The 17,040-nt window shown below is 42.0% G+C and overlaps 1 protein-coding gene across 1 annotated transcript in view; it reads left to right on the top strand.

Moving 5' to 3' along the window:
- Nucleotides 1-15,225: 15,225 nt before the first annotated feature.
- GSG1 (germ cell associated 1) overlaps nt 15,226-17,040 on the top strand; it is a 114,099-nt gene continuing 112,284 nt past the window's right edge. Inside the window, exon 1 of the mRNA XM_089687698.1 lies at nt 15,226-15,396. Coding sequence (XP_089543824.1) covers nt 15,340-15,396 — 57 coding nt within the window. The 5' untranslated portion in view covers nt 15,226-15,339. The remainder of the gene's footprint in view (nt 15,397-17,040) is intronic.

The following is a 17,040-nucleotide window of genomic DNA, read 5'->3' as shown; positions in this document are numbered from 1 at the left end:
TTTGTTGATTTCATTTATAAGCATTAGAAACACCCTGAACAGCTGTTCCTCCCCTCTGAAACATTTCCTTGCACTTTACCCCTTGGTAGAGGAATTTGTTTGAAAATGGTTTATGCCGTGAGTAGTGCAGATTCCCAGTTTCTATCCCAAAGTGGTTAGCCTTCCAGTGGAAGGTGCTCCTTCATTCAAGGACCCTGCAGTCAAACGCAATGAGGCCTTGTGCCCGTCTGTGTTTCTACCATACCCATTTCTGCCATGCATTCAGTGTTATTTCTTTCACTCTTAGCCCAGACTCTCCAGTTGATTGGTCCAAATTCTGCATGCGAGATCTGGCCAATGCAGCATTCTGACTGGCTGATGGTGGACTGCACAGGAAACATAGCCCTCACATTAAACGCAACAGGAAGTGAGAGAAAATCTAAAACTGCAATCCAGACATAAATAGGAGATATAAAAAAAAACGCCTAGTAGAGGAACCTAGAATTACTTTCTATTGCTGTATTGTGTCTCTGTTTCCTTCACTTCCTCTCTGGTGAAACTGTTTCTCCATCACAGTAGGTGATAGGGATCCCCAGGTAGCAGTAAAAACCTGAAAGGGGTCCTAATCGTTCCCCACTTTATCCCAAAAAATGTAATGGCTGGACATATTGTTTTAAGGGCAGCAAACAAACCAAAATTCAATCTGCAAGATTCTTCCCCTGGATTCAGAGAGCATGGGTCAATTGTAGATATTGATAATAGCATTGACTTGGTAGGGGGAACTCTGCCTGTAGTTGAGCAAAAGTTTTTAACTCTAAGCCTTCAAACAACTGTGAAAGGTATTTGACCCCAGCCATAATCCATAGGGAATAGTTAGAGAGTTTCTCAACCTCACTATAAAATCGGTTACACCAGATGGGTGTATAGGAAAAAAAAGCCAGTAATGCTCAACCTATTTATAACTGCACTCCAAAGCTTTATTAACAAGTGGATCATAGGGCAATGTGGAGGGGCCATGGGAAGATCCATTTCCAACTGAGATAAAGCAAGAGCAATCTGAAAGAAATGAACTAGTAGACCCTGGGAGGGATCAGGTGTGAATGGCACTTCCCATCCTGTTAGGTGTTGCAGTTGAGCAACTAGAAAATATGTCAGGGAGTGAGGGACAGCCATGCCACCCAGATCCTTAGGGAGTTGTAATGTTGCCAATGTAATTCAAACTATGCTATTCCTCCAAATCAGTGCATGATATTGATAGTCTATACCAGGGGTCTCCAAGCTTTTAAAATATAGGACCAGTTTACTGTCCTTCAGACTTTGAGGGGGCCGAACTGTGACCATGGAAGAGGGTAGATTGCCAAACTAAACAGCAGCATTCAATGTATTGAGGAGGGATGGTAAAAGAGAATCACTATGTCTCTATAGGTAAACCATCAGTACGCAGAGATTTGCTACTGGCCATTTTGGTGGCTGCTAATAATTCCTCTGATGTAATCGGTGCATTCAGCATTGTGAGAGCTCTGGGCCGTACGGTTGGAAGGGAGGTACTGGTGATCTTTACAAGCATACTGTATACACAGGGCTATCAGTGCATGCCAGGTATATGCTATATACACTATATTGCCTAAAGTATTGGGACACCCCTCTAAATCATTTGATTCAAGTGTTCCAATCACCTGCATGGCCACAGGTGTATAAAATCAAGCACCTAGTGCAGACTGCTTCTACAAACATTTGTGAAAGAATGGGTCACCCTCAGTGAATTCAAGCGTGTTACTGTGATAGGCTGTCACCTGTGCAATAAGTCCACCCATGAAATTTCCTTGCTACTAAATATTCCAAGGTGGTATTATAGGCCTTGTAAAATGACAGAGGGGGTCAGCGCATGCTATATAGTGTGTGTGTGTGTGTATGTATGTGTGTGTATATATATATATATATATATATATATATATATATATATATATATATATACACACACAGCGCTCAGCACAAATGAGTACACCCCTTTTGAAAAATAAGATTTTAATCAATATCTCAATGAACACAAGAACAATTTCCAACATTTTGACAAGACTGAGTTTTATAGAACATTTGTTTAGCTCATTAAATGAATAGTAAGGTTAATAATATAACTTGGATTACAAAATCCTCAGTTTTACTCAAATTAGTTGATGCAAACCTAACACTCCACAACAAAAAGAACTACATCTAGTATTTTGTATGACATCCATGATTTGTAAGGACAGCACCAAGTCTTCTAGGCATGGAATAAACAAGTTGGCAACATATTGCAACATCTATATTTTTCCATTATTCAAGAACGACCTCTTTTAGAGCCTGGATGCTGGATGAAAAGTAATGCTCGACTTGTCTCTTAAGAATTCCCCATATGTGTTCGATTGGGTTCAGATCAGGAGACATACTCAATCAGTTTCACCCTGTTGTTCTTCAGAAATGCAACGGTGGCCTTAGATCATTGTCATGTTGGAAAAGTACATGACGACCAAGGGCACAGAGTGATGGTAGCATTTTCTCTTTGAATATAGAGCAGTACACCTGTGAATTCATGATGCCATCAATGAAATGCAGCTCCCCGACACCAGCACTCATGCAGCCCCACAGAAGGATACTGCCACCACCATGTTTTACTGTAGGCACCATGCAAGTTTCTTTGTACTCCTCACCTTTGTGACACCATGCAGTTTTGAAGCCATCAGTTCCAAAAACATTTATCTTTGTCTCATCACTACGAAGTAGAGTCCCAGAGTCTTCTTTTCAGCATGGGCCCTGGCAAATTCTAGGTGGGCTTTTTTGTGCATGGGCTTTAGGAGAGGCTTCCTTTCTGGACAACAACCATGCTTGCCATTCCTCTGCAGTGTACGCCGTACTGTGCACAGGAAACCATAACCCCAGTTTGGCTTTCTACTTCTTTAGCTAACTGCAGTGAACTTGCATTGGTGATTTTCATCAACCCTTCTCATCAGAAGACGCTTCTGTCAAGGTATTAGGAACTACCATGGACTGCCTGGATGTCTTTGTGGGATGGTTACAGTTCCATCTTTGTTAACTTTTTCTATAACTTTTGCTACAGTTATCTGACTGATAAGTAAAGCTTTGCTGATCTTCTTGTAGCCTTCACCTTTCTTGTGTGTGGTGCCATTGCTGACAGCAATAGCAATGGCCCTTTTATAATCAACTGGCTGCTGGACACCTGTTTAACCACTAGCCTACAGGGCACTTATACCCCCTTCCTGTCCAGGCCAATTTCCAGCTTTCAGTGCTGTTGCACTTTGAATGACAATTGCGCGGTCATGCAACACTGTACCCATATGAAATTTTTATAATTTTTTTGTGACAGATAGAGCTTTATTTTGGTGGTATTTAATCACCTCTGGGTTTTTTATTTTTTTCTTAAACAAACCAGAAACCACTGAAAATTTTGAAAAAAAAGTTTTCTTAGTTTTTGTTATACAATTTTGTAAATAAGTGATTTTTCTCCTTCACTGATGTGCGCTAATGAGACTGCAGTGATGGGCACTGATAGGCTGCACTGATGAGGCAGTGGTAGGTGGCACTGATGGGCATTGACAGGTATCCCTGATGGGCACTGAAAGGCAGCACGCATATATGGCACTGACTGGCACTGATAGGCGGCACTTACTGGCACTGTTAGGTGGCACTGATAGGTGGCACTGACTGGCATTGATAGGTGGCACTGATGGCTGACACTGAAAGGAAGCTCAGATGGGCACTGATATGTGGCATTGATGTGGCACTGAAATATGGCACTGATGGGCACTGGCAGGTGGCATGGATGAGCACTGAGAGCTGGCACTGATGGACACTGACAGGTGGCGCTGCTGGGGCTACACAGATCATCAGGGCACACTGATCATCAGTGCTCTGATGATCTGTGTACATGTCCCCTCCGAGGAATGCCGATTACCGGCTCTCCTCACAAGCTGTCAGCGTGACAGCTCGTGGGGAGAGAAATGCCGATAACCGGCATTTCCCTGTTTACATGTGATCAGCTGTGATTGGACACACCTGATCACATGACCGAGCCGACATCTTCAGCTCTTTCTGTGGATCGTTGATCCGCTGTGTCTGAGGGAGCCGTGCATGCGCAGTTAGAATGGGAGGACGTCATATGACGTCCTCCCAGAACGAGAGAACTGCCTTGCGTCCGTCATTTTACTATATGGCAGGCAGGAGGTGGTTAATAAATAATTAGACTTGCCTGTAGTTGAATTCTAGTTAATTAGGATTTTGATGTCTAAAATTTAGCTTTTCTCCTAAGACTTTCATTAGGGTGTATTCATTTTTTCAACACGGCCTTGAATGAATTTGTTAGGAAAAATACTTTGTGCAAATTAACAAATCTTGTTTGCAATCAATGGCCCACATTGGTGGGAGTATTTTGTAGTATAGGGTCCCATAGAAAATGTTGATTCTGAAAGGAAAGTAAAGGTTTTCTAACTAATCTGTATGGATGTACTCATTTATGCTGAGCACTGTGTGTATGTATGTGTGTGTGTATGTGTATATATATATATATATATATATAGATAGATAGATTATATATATATATATATATATATATATATAGATATGTATATACACACATTCATACATACACACAAACACAGTATATACATACCCCCCGATTTCAAAACAGTTGGGACGCTGTGTAAAGTCTACATAATAACAGAATGCAATGATATGCAAATCTCATCAACACATATTTTATTCACAATAGAAAAGCATATCAAGTTTTTAAAGTGAGAATATGTAGTATTTTAAAAAATTAATAAGGTAGTTTTAAAATGGATGGCAGCAAGACGTCTCAAAAAAGTTGGGCTAGGGCAATAAAAAGCTTCCAAAGTGCAACCCTAATTCTAAAAAATTTGGGATAGAGCCAAGTTTACCACGGTGTAGCATCCCCTCCTTGTTTAACAACACTGTAAAGATTTGGGGAAATGAGAGGACCGGTTGCTGGAGTTTTGGGAGAGGAATGTTGTCCCATTCTTGCCTGAGCATATGCTGCTCAAAAACCTCAATATACACTATATTGGCAAAAGTATTAGGACGCCTGCCTTTACACGCACATGAACTTGAATGGCATCCAAGGGTTCAATATTGAGTTGGCCCACCCTTTGCAGCTGTAACAGCTCCAACTCTTCTGGGAAGGCTGTCCACAAGGTTTAGGAATGAGCCTATGGGAATGTTTGACCATTCTTCAAGAAGAGCATTTGTGAGGTCAGGCACTGATGTCGGACGAGAAGGCCTGGCTTGCAGTATCCACTCTAATTCATCCCAAAGGTGTTCTATCGGGTTGAGGTCATGACTGTGTGCAGGCCAGTCATTTTCCTCCATCCCAAACTCACTCATCCATGTCTTTATGGACCTTGCTTTGTGCACTGGTGCGCAGTCATGTTGGAACAGGGAGGGGCCATCCCCAAACTGTTCCCACAAAGTTGGGAGCATGAAATTGTCCAAAATGTCTTGGTATGCTGATGCCTTAAGAGTTCCCTTCTCTAGAACTAAGGGGCCAAGCCCAATCCCTGAAAAACAACCCCACACCATAATCCCCCCTCAACCAAACTTTACACTTGGCATAATGCAGTCAGGAAAATACAGTTCTCCTGGCAACCGCCAAACCCAGACCTGTCCATCGGATTTCCAGACAGAGAAGCGTGATTGGCCACTCCAGAGAACAGATCTCTACTGCTCTAGAGTCTAGTGGTGCTTTACACCACTGCATCTGATGCTTTGCATTGCACTTGGTGATGTAAGGCTTGGATGTAGATGCTCGGCCGTGGAAACCCACTCCATGAAGCTCTCTACACACTGTTGTGCTAATCTGAAGACCACACGAAGTTTGGAGGGCTTTAGCTATTGACTCTGCAGACGGTTGGCGACTTGACCACACTTGAATTCACTGAGCTCCTGAGTTACCCATTTTTTGACAAGTGTTTGTAGAAGCAGTCTGCATGCCTAGGTGCTTGATTTTAAACATCTGTGGCCATGGAGGTGATTGGAAAACCTGAAGCCAATAATTTGGAGGGATGTCCCAATATTTTATGCAATATAGTGTATCTTTCAGCATTGTTCCTGTGCTGTGGCCGCCAATTTCAAAATTACCTAATTTTTTCTTCTGATTTTTTTTTTTTCTTCTTGCAGATCATAATTCAAGCTTCAGTGTTTAGATCACTTACTGACAACTTAGCAGCTTTCTATGTGCCAGTCTTATGAAGTTTATATCCATCTCATACAGTTTCACATTGACAGCCTTACATTATTATTCTGTCTTCATTTGGTAAAATTCCACTACCAATTTTCCAGCTCAGATGAACTCCCTTTTCAATGAAACTGATAAAAATTGTATTATTTCTTGGTTATATGCACAACTGCTAGCCGATTTACAGTACAAGCACCTGATCTCTTGCCATGCCGTGGGAAATGGGAAGCAGATATTGGATTAATTGATGGGGACCGGTGAGAGCAGGTACTTACAGCTAGCCCTTTAGTTTCGGCATCAGCAGCTCACAATTATCACACTTGTTTATATTTCATTGTGCCTATAGGACATTGCTTTAACTTCATGCTTGGGGAAGGCTGTACTCCCCTATATGGAAAGAATAGGTAGATAGTGAGTGCACAAGCAGAAGCAGCAGCTCTCACAAAAGGATAACCCGTTATATCCTCAAAAAGATAAAAAAGGAAAGAAAGTGCAGCGTTCATAAAAAAGTATAGCGATGATGAATATCTCAATGCTATAGTGTTATAAATGAATAGATGACTACAATACCTGGTTATTGTAGTCATTTATAACGCTATAGCATTGAGATATTCATCATCGCTATACTTCTTTATGAGAGCTGCACTTTCTTTTCTTTGGTACTCCCCTATATGCCTTAAGTGTCAGGCCCACCCTGGTGATCTACTGCATATGCTGTGGCAATGCCCTAAATTAGTGCTTTATTGGACCAATGTGGTCCAGGTTATTATTCAAGTATACCAAGTACAATTGAACTTGCACCCACTGACCTGCCTACTTGGCAGTTTAGAAGAGAAACTATATCCTACTCCAGTGTATGTGGCCCTCACTAGACTATTTTACTTGGCCAGGAAACTGATAGGACAGTATTGGTTGTCTTCTCAGGCACCAACCTGCCAACAATTGATTCCACAGGTTAATCTGACCCTTATTCAGGAGCTAAACACTTACTGTATTATCATAGAAATGCACCCAAAACATTTATGAGTATTTGTCAATGCTGGTTGGATAGTCCGAGAGTAGCTCCCCCTCAACTCACTCTTAATGGAGAGTCCCTATGACTGGAGTAGCAATCTAGTACGACTGCAAAGTGAGTTGATACAATACTTTATCCCTGATTCCCCTCTTTGGAAGGCCTGTGTAAGGGTGTTGGATTGTTCTGGTATGGTTGATACTCTGAACTGTTTGTTTAATTGTTCTTGTATTTTTTATACATACAATATGACAATGCTACTAAGGTTTACTTATGCCAAAACTGGTCTGGAGAATAATAGGATAAAATGAACAATATTCCTTTTATTGTTTTCACTTATGTTGTTGGCTACTGTTGAAAAGTATGTACTCTTTAAAACTCTGACATGTACATTTTTGACTTAGTTGTACTGTTTCCTGTTTGTGGGGTTTACACCCCAGTGGTACATTGTTTAGTTAAAAACATTTCTGATTAAAAATTTGTTTTTACCAAAACAGTGATATTCATCTATAGGTATAGGCACTCACTATTCACATAGTGAACAAGCAAACATTTCCCAAGTCTGTATTTTATCATGAAGCTAGTTGGCCTGGACTGTACAACAAATATTGTATGTGCAGACACGCACATGCTGGTTTCTACAACATAGTCTCTTCTCAGTCCCATAAGCAATCATTGCATGGGATATTACTATCTGAGGTGTCCGTTTATGACACAGAGAATAGCTGCGATTCAGAGGATCGCAGCTATTCTCTGGTCATTCACAGTTTATGATACTCAGGAGATCAGCGGAGAATATGTTCAGCCCTTCACTGGAGATCTGTGTTCTCCCTCCAGATTCTCCAGCCCAGAGCTGGAGAATCAGAGGGACTGCAAACTAAGCAGCGATAATTTACCTCTGCTTAGTAAACTGATCTTTTACTGTAATCTTGCGAGATTATAGTAAAATCAGCTGTTTTCCAGCGTTTGTAGACCGTTCTCCAGCGTTTGTAGACCGTTCTGCCTTCGTTCGGAGAACTGCTTCATAAAAGGCATTCACAGGAGAACTGTGTTCTCCGAGAATGCCGGAGAACTGAGCAGTGATCATTTACCGCTGGTTCATAAACGGACACCTGAATACATAAACGAATCAAGTGATTATTAATAATCACAATGGTTTTTCTCATGGGTTACGTGGTAACTATTGACCCTGTTGTGTGCCACTGTTGTGTCACAAACTGTTAGAGCCTTCTACCATCCACATGCTTTGTGCTGGAAAAAAAGACATTGCTAAGGACACTGTTATAATACAGCTATTCTGGCTTAGATTTCCTCAAGAGTGTGAACATTTTCCTTCCTCTTCAAATTCACATTACATAGCATAGGGACAGAATGAGAATATAGGCAGTATATGCCAGCTCTCTCTACTAGTATCATGTTCTGTCACACAGCTTCATCAATGATATTGGAACATTGATCTACATCACATTCGATTGTTATTTGTATTAACCAAATTTTTTAGCACCCGTGAAACCTTTTTCTTTTCCAATATTTAACTTTTAGTATGCAAACATATTTAACATTCTTCAAAGCAGGTGGAGGATATCGTAGATCTACTAATGAATAATACCTTGACCCTTAGGCTCATCCACATTACTTATGAGGGGGGGGGGGAGAGAGAGTTTACAATATTTTAATATTTATGCAATAAAGTGTAATGGTCAAATGCCCACCGATCCGATCTGCTCAGATGAAAGGGAACAGATCTCCTGCAGTTTGTTTTTAGCGGATCAGTTTGGAGGTACGTGGGTGTAAACGGAGACAAATCCATTCCATAGAGGAGAGTGGAGGGTGTGATCGACTATGCCTGAAAAATTGACAGGCAGACTCGATCAGACCGGTAGTGTGAAAGGGACCTTAATTGTTAGTGTAACATTAAAATAGAAGTATTGGTTTCCTTTTTTTAGCTTCATCCTATTCCTTGTGAACTGTAAAATCTATCCAGCCCTCTGAGAAGTGCACCCTTTCTGTTAAAAAGTGCCTGTGGGAGGGACTACAGCCTTCTCTGGATTTTTATGCTGACAATCTTGTCTATCTCCATCTCCTTTCCTTCTGATGTGCTTGATTGATGTTGGCTCTGGTCTTGTCTGCTCTCTCCCCATCCCCCTCCCTCCTTCTCTCACACAACACACAGCTCAGATCGATTCTCTTACAGACAGCCTCTATCTGCACACTGTGTAGCTGCCTGCTATTCTGCAGTTCTGACATGTTCCCAGATAAACACGGCTGTGCAGCATATCGTGCAGATAAAGGCTGTCTGTAAGAGAATCAGTCTGAATTTCCTGTTGTGTGAGAGGAAGAAGGAGGGGGAGAGGAGCTGTGCTACTTGTATTGAGGCTGTGAGCAGTACAGGGATGTGAAGAGCCCAACGGGCACAGCTTACAAGGAACATGGAGGGCACAACTGAAAGCTGGGGGAGGGGACAAACATCCCCAACACCTCCCCCTAGATTCAGCGATGTCTGTACCACTTATGTATTTTCGACTATGCATAGGAGTAGCACAGTGCTTAAACTATTTGACTTTTCAGGTGTTTGTCTGTTCAGTAGGTGTGGCCACATCTCCCAGTGGAGGAGGAAAAGAAGGAGGGGACGGTTTGTAGTTTAAGTTGTAACTGCCCCCTCTAAATTTCAAAACAGCCAATGGACCGTTATAGGGACCTACATGACGAATGAAGTGCTACTGCTAGAAAAACAAAAGGACAGAGGAAAAAAAATAACTGATTCATGATTATGGTGATTTCTCAATTTCTCTTTTATTCATTGACAGACACAGCATCTTCCATTCTCTACCATAGGGTTTATAGCGCCACCTACAGGAGTAGGACACTAGGCAGAAAAAAAAACTTGGCACCGCCTATGCAGTCCTGGTTGATACAAACCCCTCTCTGCATTGACAATTCAGTTTTTTCTGCCTAGTGTTCAGAAGCAGTGACCTTGCTCCCTGCTGGGACCTGTGCTTCCGTAGGATTTTTTTCTTTTTTCTCAGTTTTCCTGTGGAGACCTTGAATCAACAGCTGGGCGACAGGCTGAATAATATAGATCCAGTGGTCACTATAGCCTGGCCAGTGAGCGTGTGCAGACCCTAGCCAAGTGCTGGGTGGGCCGCAATGTGTGCCATCCTGGACAGGGGCGGCCACCGAGTTAAACACCTAGCAGGGGTACATATGACTGGGCTCTGGATATCACCTTGGCTAACAGGCCCCTACTTCAGTGGAGAGGTGGTTCTGTCTCTGGAGTGTACCCACAGCCTCCCTGGATTGGAAGTAGCATTTTCCCTTCTGGGTGCGGTGCGGGGCGTGGGTGCTCCCTGGGATTATTGGCTCTGCAGGGTCCCCTTCTCCATGCCAGACCCCTCATAATGCCGGATTTGCCGAATTTTGGTCTGGGCTACCTTTCTGGGTACTAGCACTTACCTTGGGATTGTGAGCCATGCTGTTTTCCAGCTCTGGCAGGTGGTGTTGCCTGCCTTGCCTTGGGGGGTGATGGGCGCCATGTGATGCTGTTGTCTGGCGGTCCTGTGGCTGGTTCAGCTGGCTTACTGTGTCTTTTTCCCAGTAACCATTTTTCCAAAGACCTTGTTGCCATGAGCAGCGGCCATTTACCTGTAGCCCAGCAGTAGTCTGTTCTAATGTATTGGACTCTGCTGTGCCTGGGCTCTGGGGGCGGGGCTACAGTGGCCATTGTCTTGGGGTCTGAATTTCCTCCCCCTCTAGCAGCCTTGTCATACAGCCCGGCAGTCATGTTTTTGGTGTCTGCATTGCCTCAGTTTCTCCCACCTCTCACTGTTTGCATTGCTTTGGAACATCCCTATAGTCAAGAATGCAAGACGCTGTGTCCATCAATGAACGAAAGAGAAAACAAGATTTATTTTTTTTTCAGTTCATTGATGGACAGAGCACCCATCCCTCTATGGATTTATTTTTCATCTTCTTACACTGCTGGTTATTAACTGGATTTCCTATGCAGAGAGGGGGTTTATATCTGCCAGGACTACCCATAGGTTATGCCAAGTTTCTTTTTCTACCTGGTGTCTTACTCCTGTAGGTGGCGCTATAAACACCGTGTTTGAGAATGACAGACACTGTGTCTGTCAATGAACTCAGAGAAAGGGATTGTACGGTGAGTAACAAAAAAAAATCCCGTTATTTGTGAACAGGGGCGGACTGACAACTCATGGGGCCCCCGGGCAATAGGGGATCATGGGGCCCCTGTGTCCTGGCCCACACCCTTAAAAAGCCTATGAAAAAGCCAATGAAAGGTACCAGGAGCATCTCATAGGGCCCCCTACTGTCCTCGGGCAGTGCCCGAGTGCTTAAATGGTCAGACCGCCCCATTTGTGAATTATTTAGCCTATCCCATACTACTCCTTTAAGATAAGTTAAGGACGAATTTGCATGTACTCTCACACAGTAAACGCAAATCTTTTTAACACATTTTGGAAATGGGATTATAGGGTAATTGGATATTTTGGGGTTTGTTTACTGATTTAATTTCTCTTTTTACTATAATTTTTGTTTTAAATGGGGGTCAGAATGACAACATTTCCAGTGATACCTCTGCAGAAATAGATCACTTATACTAATGAAATAAGTCCTGCTGTTATCAGTAAGCAATTGCTTACTATTGTACCAAACTGTTGCTACAGTGTAGGCAGAATACAGAGGGACCTAGTTGCCAAGCTTGAGTGAGCACAGCTAGTGTGGGGAATGCTGGGCATACATGGTTATTTACACATTTAAAGTTGGGTACAACCAAGGTCCTTGGTACTGGTAACTTTAACCAACTACTTTGAACATTTGTACTATGCTCAACTTCTCCTCCCTGCACTTGTTTTGCAATATTTATAAGCTATTCCCCACTTTCATTTAAATGACAATGACTTGTTTTTACAGGAGCACATTTTTCTGCTCCTATGTAAATTATTACTCACAAAAGTGGCATTCTGAAGCAAAGTAAAAATAAAATAAACTATGTTACTATGTAACCCCTTAGTCACCCTTAGGTAACCCTAATTAACTGCTTACTCCCCATCTTTCTATTATTTTACTGACATTGTTTTTTGCATTCATATTTGTATATCATTTTCATTTCTTTGTTCCTTAATTCTTATAGTTATCCCTACAAAAAGAAGTATAAAATAGAAAAAAGCCTTTATTTAATTTAAAATGTATTTCTTTGCTTTGTCATAGAAACAAAGATTTAGTGTGAGCTACAGGAAAAAATATAGGATAAAATGTGCTTTTTTAATCAACTGGGACTTATTTTAAAACTAACTGGTCAAACTAGAAACATTTATTTATTATATCTTTTGTTTATGAATAACATAAAAAAACAAAAATGGCTATGGAATAAGGATGCTATATATTTGTTTATGAATGTGGAAGTGGCTTTAGATTTTAGCCCTGGTTCACATGTGGTGCGGAGTTTGCAGTGTTTTCATTGTGAATTCCGCACTGTTTTAGAATCGCACCCCATTCATGCGAACCCCTACAGAAGTGTATGTTAAGTTAACAACACCTCAAAAGAGGTCCAGAAAACACTGTGCAATGTGCAGAATCAGATTGCATAGGTGTGAATATCCATGCGATCCGATTCTAGTGCAAACCCAAAAAAGGGTCCTGCACATTTTTGGTGTGGGTACGGTGTGATTAGAGCCATAGAAAATGTATGGCTCCAATCACACCGCACACAAATCGCATGTGATTTGCATAGGAATGCAGTGCTGTTCCTGTGCGAATCACATGCGATATACCGCAGTGCACATATGTGAACCTAGGCTAAAGTTTCTTATGGAGCAGATACAAACATGAAAGATTCTGTGCTTAGCGTGTGTGTATATATATATGTATATTTATTTATATATATATATATATATATATATATATACAGTTGTGTCCAAAATTATTCAACCCCCACTGAAATTGAGTGTTTTGGCCAGTTTGACATTGCTTTTGATCATTCAGTCATCTTGCTTACATTTACATTAAAGAGGCACTTGTAGGTCAGACAAATATAACATAACAGTTATAATGAAATAACCACAAATGTCTTTTCTGTGCTCACAGCATTATCAGTTTTATTCAACCCCCAAGTGACATTCAATCTTAGTACTTAGTACAGCATCCTTTTACAGTTATAACAGCTTTTAAACGTGAAGCATAGCTTGACACAAGTGTCTTGCAGCGATCTACGGGTATCTTCGCCCATTCTTCATGGGCAAAGGCCTCCAGTTCAGTCACATTCTTAGGCTTGCGCACTGCAACTGCTTTCTTTAAGTCCCACCAGAGGTTCTCAATCGGATTTAAGTCTGGTGACTGCGATGGCCACTCCAAAATGTTCCAGCCTTTCCTCTGCAACCATGCTCTAGTGGACTTGGAGGTATGCTTGGGATCATTGTCCTGTTGAAAGGTCCAACGTCTCCCAAGCCTCAGGTGTGTGACGGACTGCATCACGTTTCCATCCAATATCTCCTGGTACTGAAGAGAATTCATGGTACCTTGCACACGCTGAAGCTTCCCTGTACCTGCAGAAGCAAAACAGCCCCAAAGCATGATTGACCCTCCACCATGCTTCACAGTAGGCAAGGTGTTCTTTTCATCATAGGCCTTGTTCTTCCTCCTCCAAACATAGCGTTGATCCATGGGCCCAAACAGTTCTAATTTTGTTTCATCAGTCCACAGAACACTATCCCACAACTTTTGTGGTTTGTCCACATGGCTTTTGGCATACTGCAGTCGACTCTTCTTATTCTTTGGAGACAGCAAGGGGGTACGCCTGGGAGTTCTGGCACGGAGGCCTTCATTACGCAGTGTGCGTCTTATTGTCTGGGCTGAAACTTCTGTACCCACATCTGACAAATCTTTTCTCAGTTCCTCAGCAGTCACACGGGGACTTCTCTCCACTCTACGCTTCAGGTAGCGCACAGCAGTCGAAGTCAGCATCTTCTTTCTGCCACGACCAGGTAGCGTTTCAACAGTGCCCTTTGCCTTGAATTTGCGAATGATGCTTCCTAAGGTGTCTCTTGGTATGTTTAACATCTTTGCAATCTTCTTATAGCCATTGCCCTTCCTGTGAAGAGAAATCACCTCTTCTCTTGTCTTCCTGGACCATTCTCTTGCCTTCACCATGTTTGTAACCACACCAGTAAATGTCTAGAAGGAGCTGAGTATCACAGTCATTTTAAAGCTGCCTAATTGGTGCTTATTATGCTTGATTGCTGCTCGGTGACATCCACAGGTGTTTTCAATACCTGATGGAAAGCACCTGTATGAACCTCTGTTCTTCAGAGTGGTAGTCTTTAAGGGGTTGAATAATTGTGGCAATGAAGAAACCACATAAGAACCATTTACTACTGTATTACATAAACAATTGATGTCATTTTAGTTGCATTTGGGTAGTTACAACGTCCTTGTAGGATTTGATTCTGAATACAATTCCAAATGTACACTATAGTCCCTAAACCCCTTTACAGCATTGGGGGTTGAATAATTTTGGACACAACTGTATATATATATATACACACACAGTATATTAATAAATATATTACAGAAATTGTAAGTTGCTTAGAATGCTTTATTGCCTTCCCATAGTTGCTTGATTTACCAAAAGAAAATTTGAGATTTTATTAAAATAAGATTTGTTTTAATATCTATCAGTCCACTTGGCTTTATATAGTACACTCTAATATTTTTCCCATCTAAATCTCAATATGATCTGATCTACAGATAATTGTGCTGCTCCCTGAAGCCATTATTGCAAAAAAATATGAATAGTGCAGCAAAGACTATATGTAGGATCAGTCGTAAAAGTGAATGAAAAGGGTTTAGGTGCAAACAGCTGGGACATGATTGTGTTTTGGATTAGGAACCTCCATTACCCTGCAACAGATGTTTGTGATTTCACAGCAATGAGTCGAGTTGGTCTGTGGGCTCTGGGATTAGATAGGCACAGCAACAGAATTATAAGTAGTTTGTTGCCTTCAAAGCTTTATGCACACAGTTCCTTCTTACTCATTCTGTGATACACATAGAAAATATTGGATGTGCCAACATATATTGGAATACCATGAATCTTCCCTCAGAAGTTGCTTCATCTACAAGATTCCTACAGAAGACAACATCAGTAAGTTTATATGTTTCACCACATTTATACTAAGATGTATCCTGTAGTGCTGGTGATGTTTTTCAAACTGTGGGGTATATAAAGTCTTTTCACAGTATATTTCCCTTACACAATATGCCTGTAAAGTATTTCGTGTTTTCTATTATTGCTTTTGATCACTTTGTGGCTATTTTACTTTATTTTTTAATATTTATATTCGCTGTATGTTTTTACATCCCTGGGCATCCTATTGATTACCTTTAATATAAATGAAATATGAAAAGATGTTTGCTGCAGCATATATAGTATTTATACAAAGATGGATAAATATACATAAAAGTGTACATGCAACTTAGAATTAGGAAACATAGGGCACATGTCACTAAAGCTTATAGCATGTGTTGTCAGTCACATGACCACATATCGCATGCCATACTGAAAATGTCAATTCACTATTTCTAGTATGTGGTATTTACCGAAAATAGCAAAAACATTCGGTAAATACCTCATAAAAAGACCTTAAAGTCAATTCACAAAAGGAAATAAATAATGCATGCGGTAATTAAGTAGTGGTCCAGGCATGCGGTATATACTGTTATCTGTCAGTACTGTTATGGGTTGTTAATGAATGGATGGCTGCAGAGTTCCTAACAATCTATGAGTCATCAGCTGTCAGCGGGGTTCCCCACTGACAGCTGAATGTAAAAAACAAAATAACAAAATTGCTGGCAATTAACAAAATCATTTAAAAAACGACGTGGGATCCCCCCCTCCATCCATACCAAGCCCTTCGGGTCTGGTTTGGATTTTCAGGGGAACCCCCACGCCAACATTTTTTTTTAAATGGCATGGGGTCCCCCCCTAAATCCATACCAGACCCTTATCCGAGCATGCACCCTGGCAGGTCAGGAAAGGAGGGGGACGAGCGGGTGCCCTCCCTCCTGAACTATACCAGGCCACATGCTCTCAACATGGGGGGGTGCTTTGGGACAGGGGGGCTCCCTCCCAAAGCACCTTGCCCCCATGTTGATGGAGACAAGGGCCTCTCCTGCACAACCCTGGCCGGTGGTTGTGTGGGTCTGCGGGCTTGGGGCTTATCGGAATCTGGAAGCCTCCTTTAACAAGGGGGCCCCAGATCCTGCCCCCCCACGTAAATGAGTATGGGTTACATGGTACCTCTACCCATTCACAAAATAAAATACTGTAGTGTGAAAAACGACAGGAGACAGGCTTTGACAAATCCTTTATTAAAAGAAAGAAAATAAAAGAATGTCCCCCGAAGTAGATCCAGTGTCATTCATGATGCCCGCCGTCGCTACCCGATAAAAAAAAATGGCTCTGCTCCCGACACTGGCTCCCAGTCATCTGACTGCTCCGCTGGCTTGACAGTTCTTAAATATGTAAGGGGAGGGGCCACCCAGTGACATCACGCATGTGACCCCACCCCATGTGACATGACCCAGCATGCTCCAGTCGATGTCACATGAATCGGGGTCACATGGGTGATGTCACTAGGTGGCCCCACCCCTTACATATTTCAGAACTGTCAAGCCAGCGGAGCAGTCAGACGGCCGGGAGCCAGCATCGGGAGCTGAGCCTTTTTTTTTTCTTTTTTCGGGTAGCGGTGGGCATCATGAATGACGTTGGATCTACTTCAGGGGACAT

Source organism: Staurois parvus, unplaced genomic scaffold (genome assembly GCF_062004578.1).
Source record: "Staurois parvus isolate SC_StPar_1 unplaced genomic scaffold, SC_StPar_1.0 ptg000436l, whole genome shotgun sequence".
Classification (NCBI taxonomy): Eukaryota; Metazoa; Chordata; class Amphibia; order Anura; family Ranidae; genus Staurois; species Staurois parvus.
This window is presented reverse-complemented; position numbering and strand designations above follow the sequence as displayed.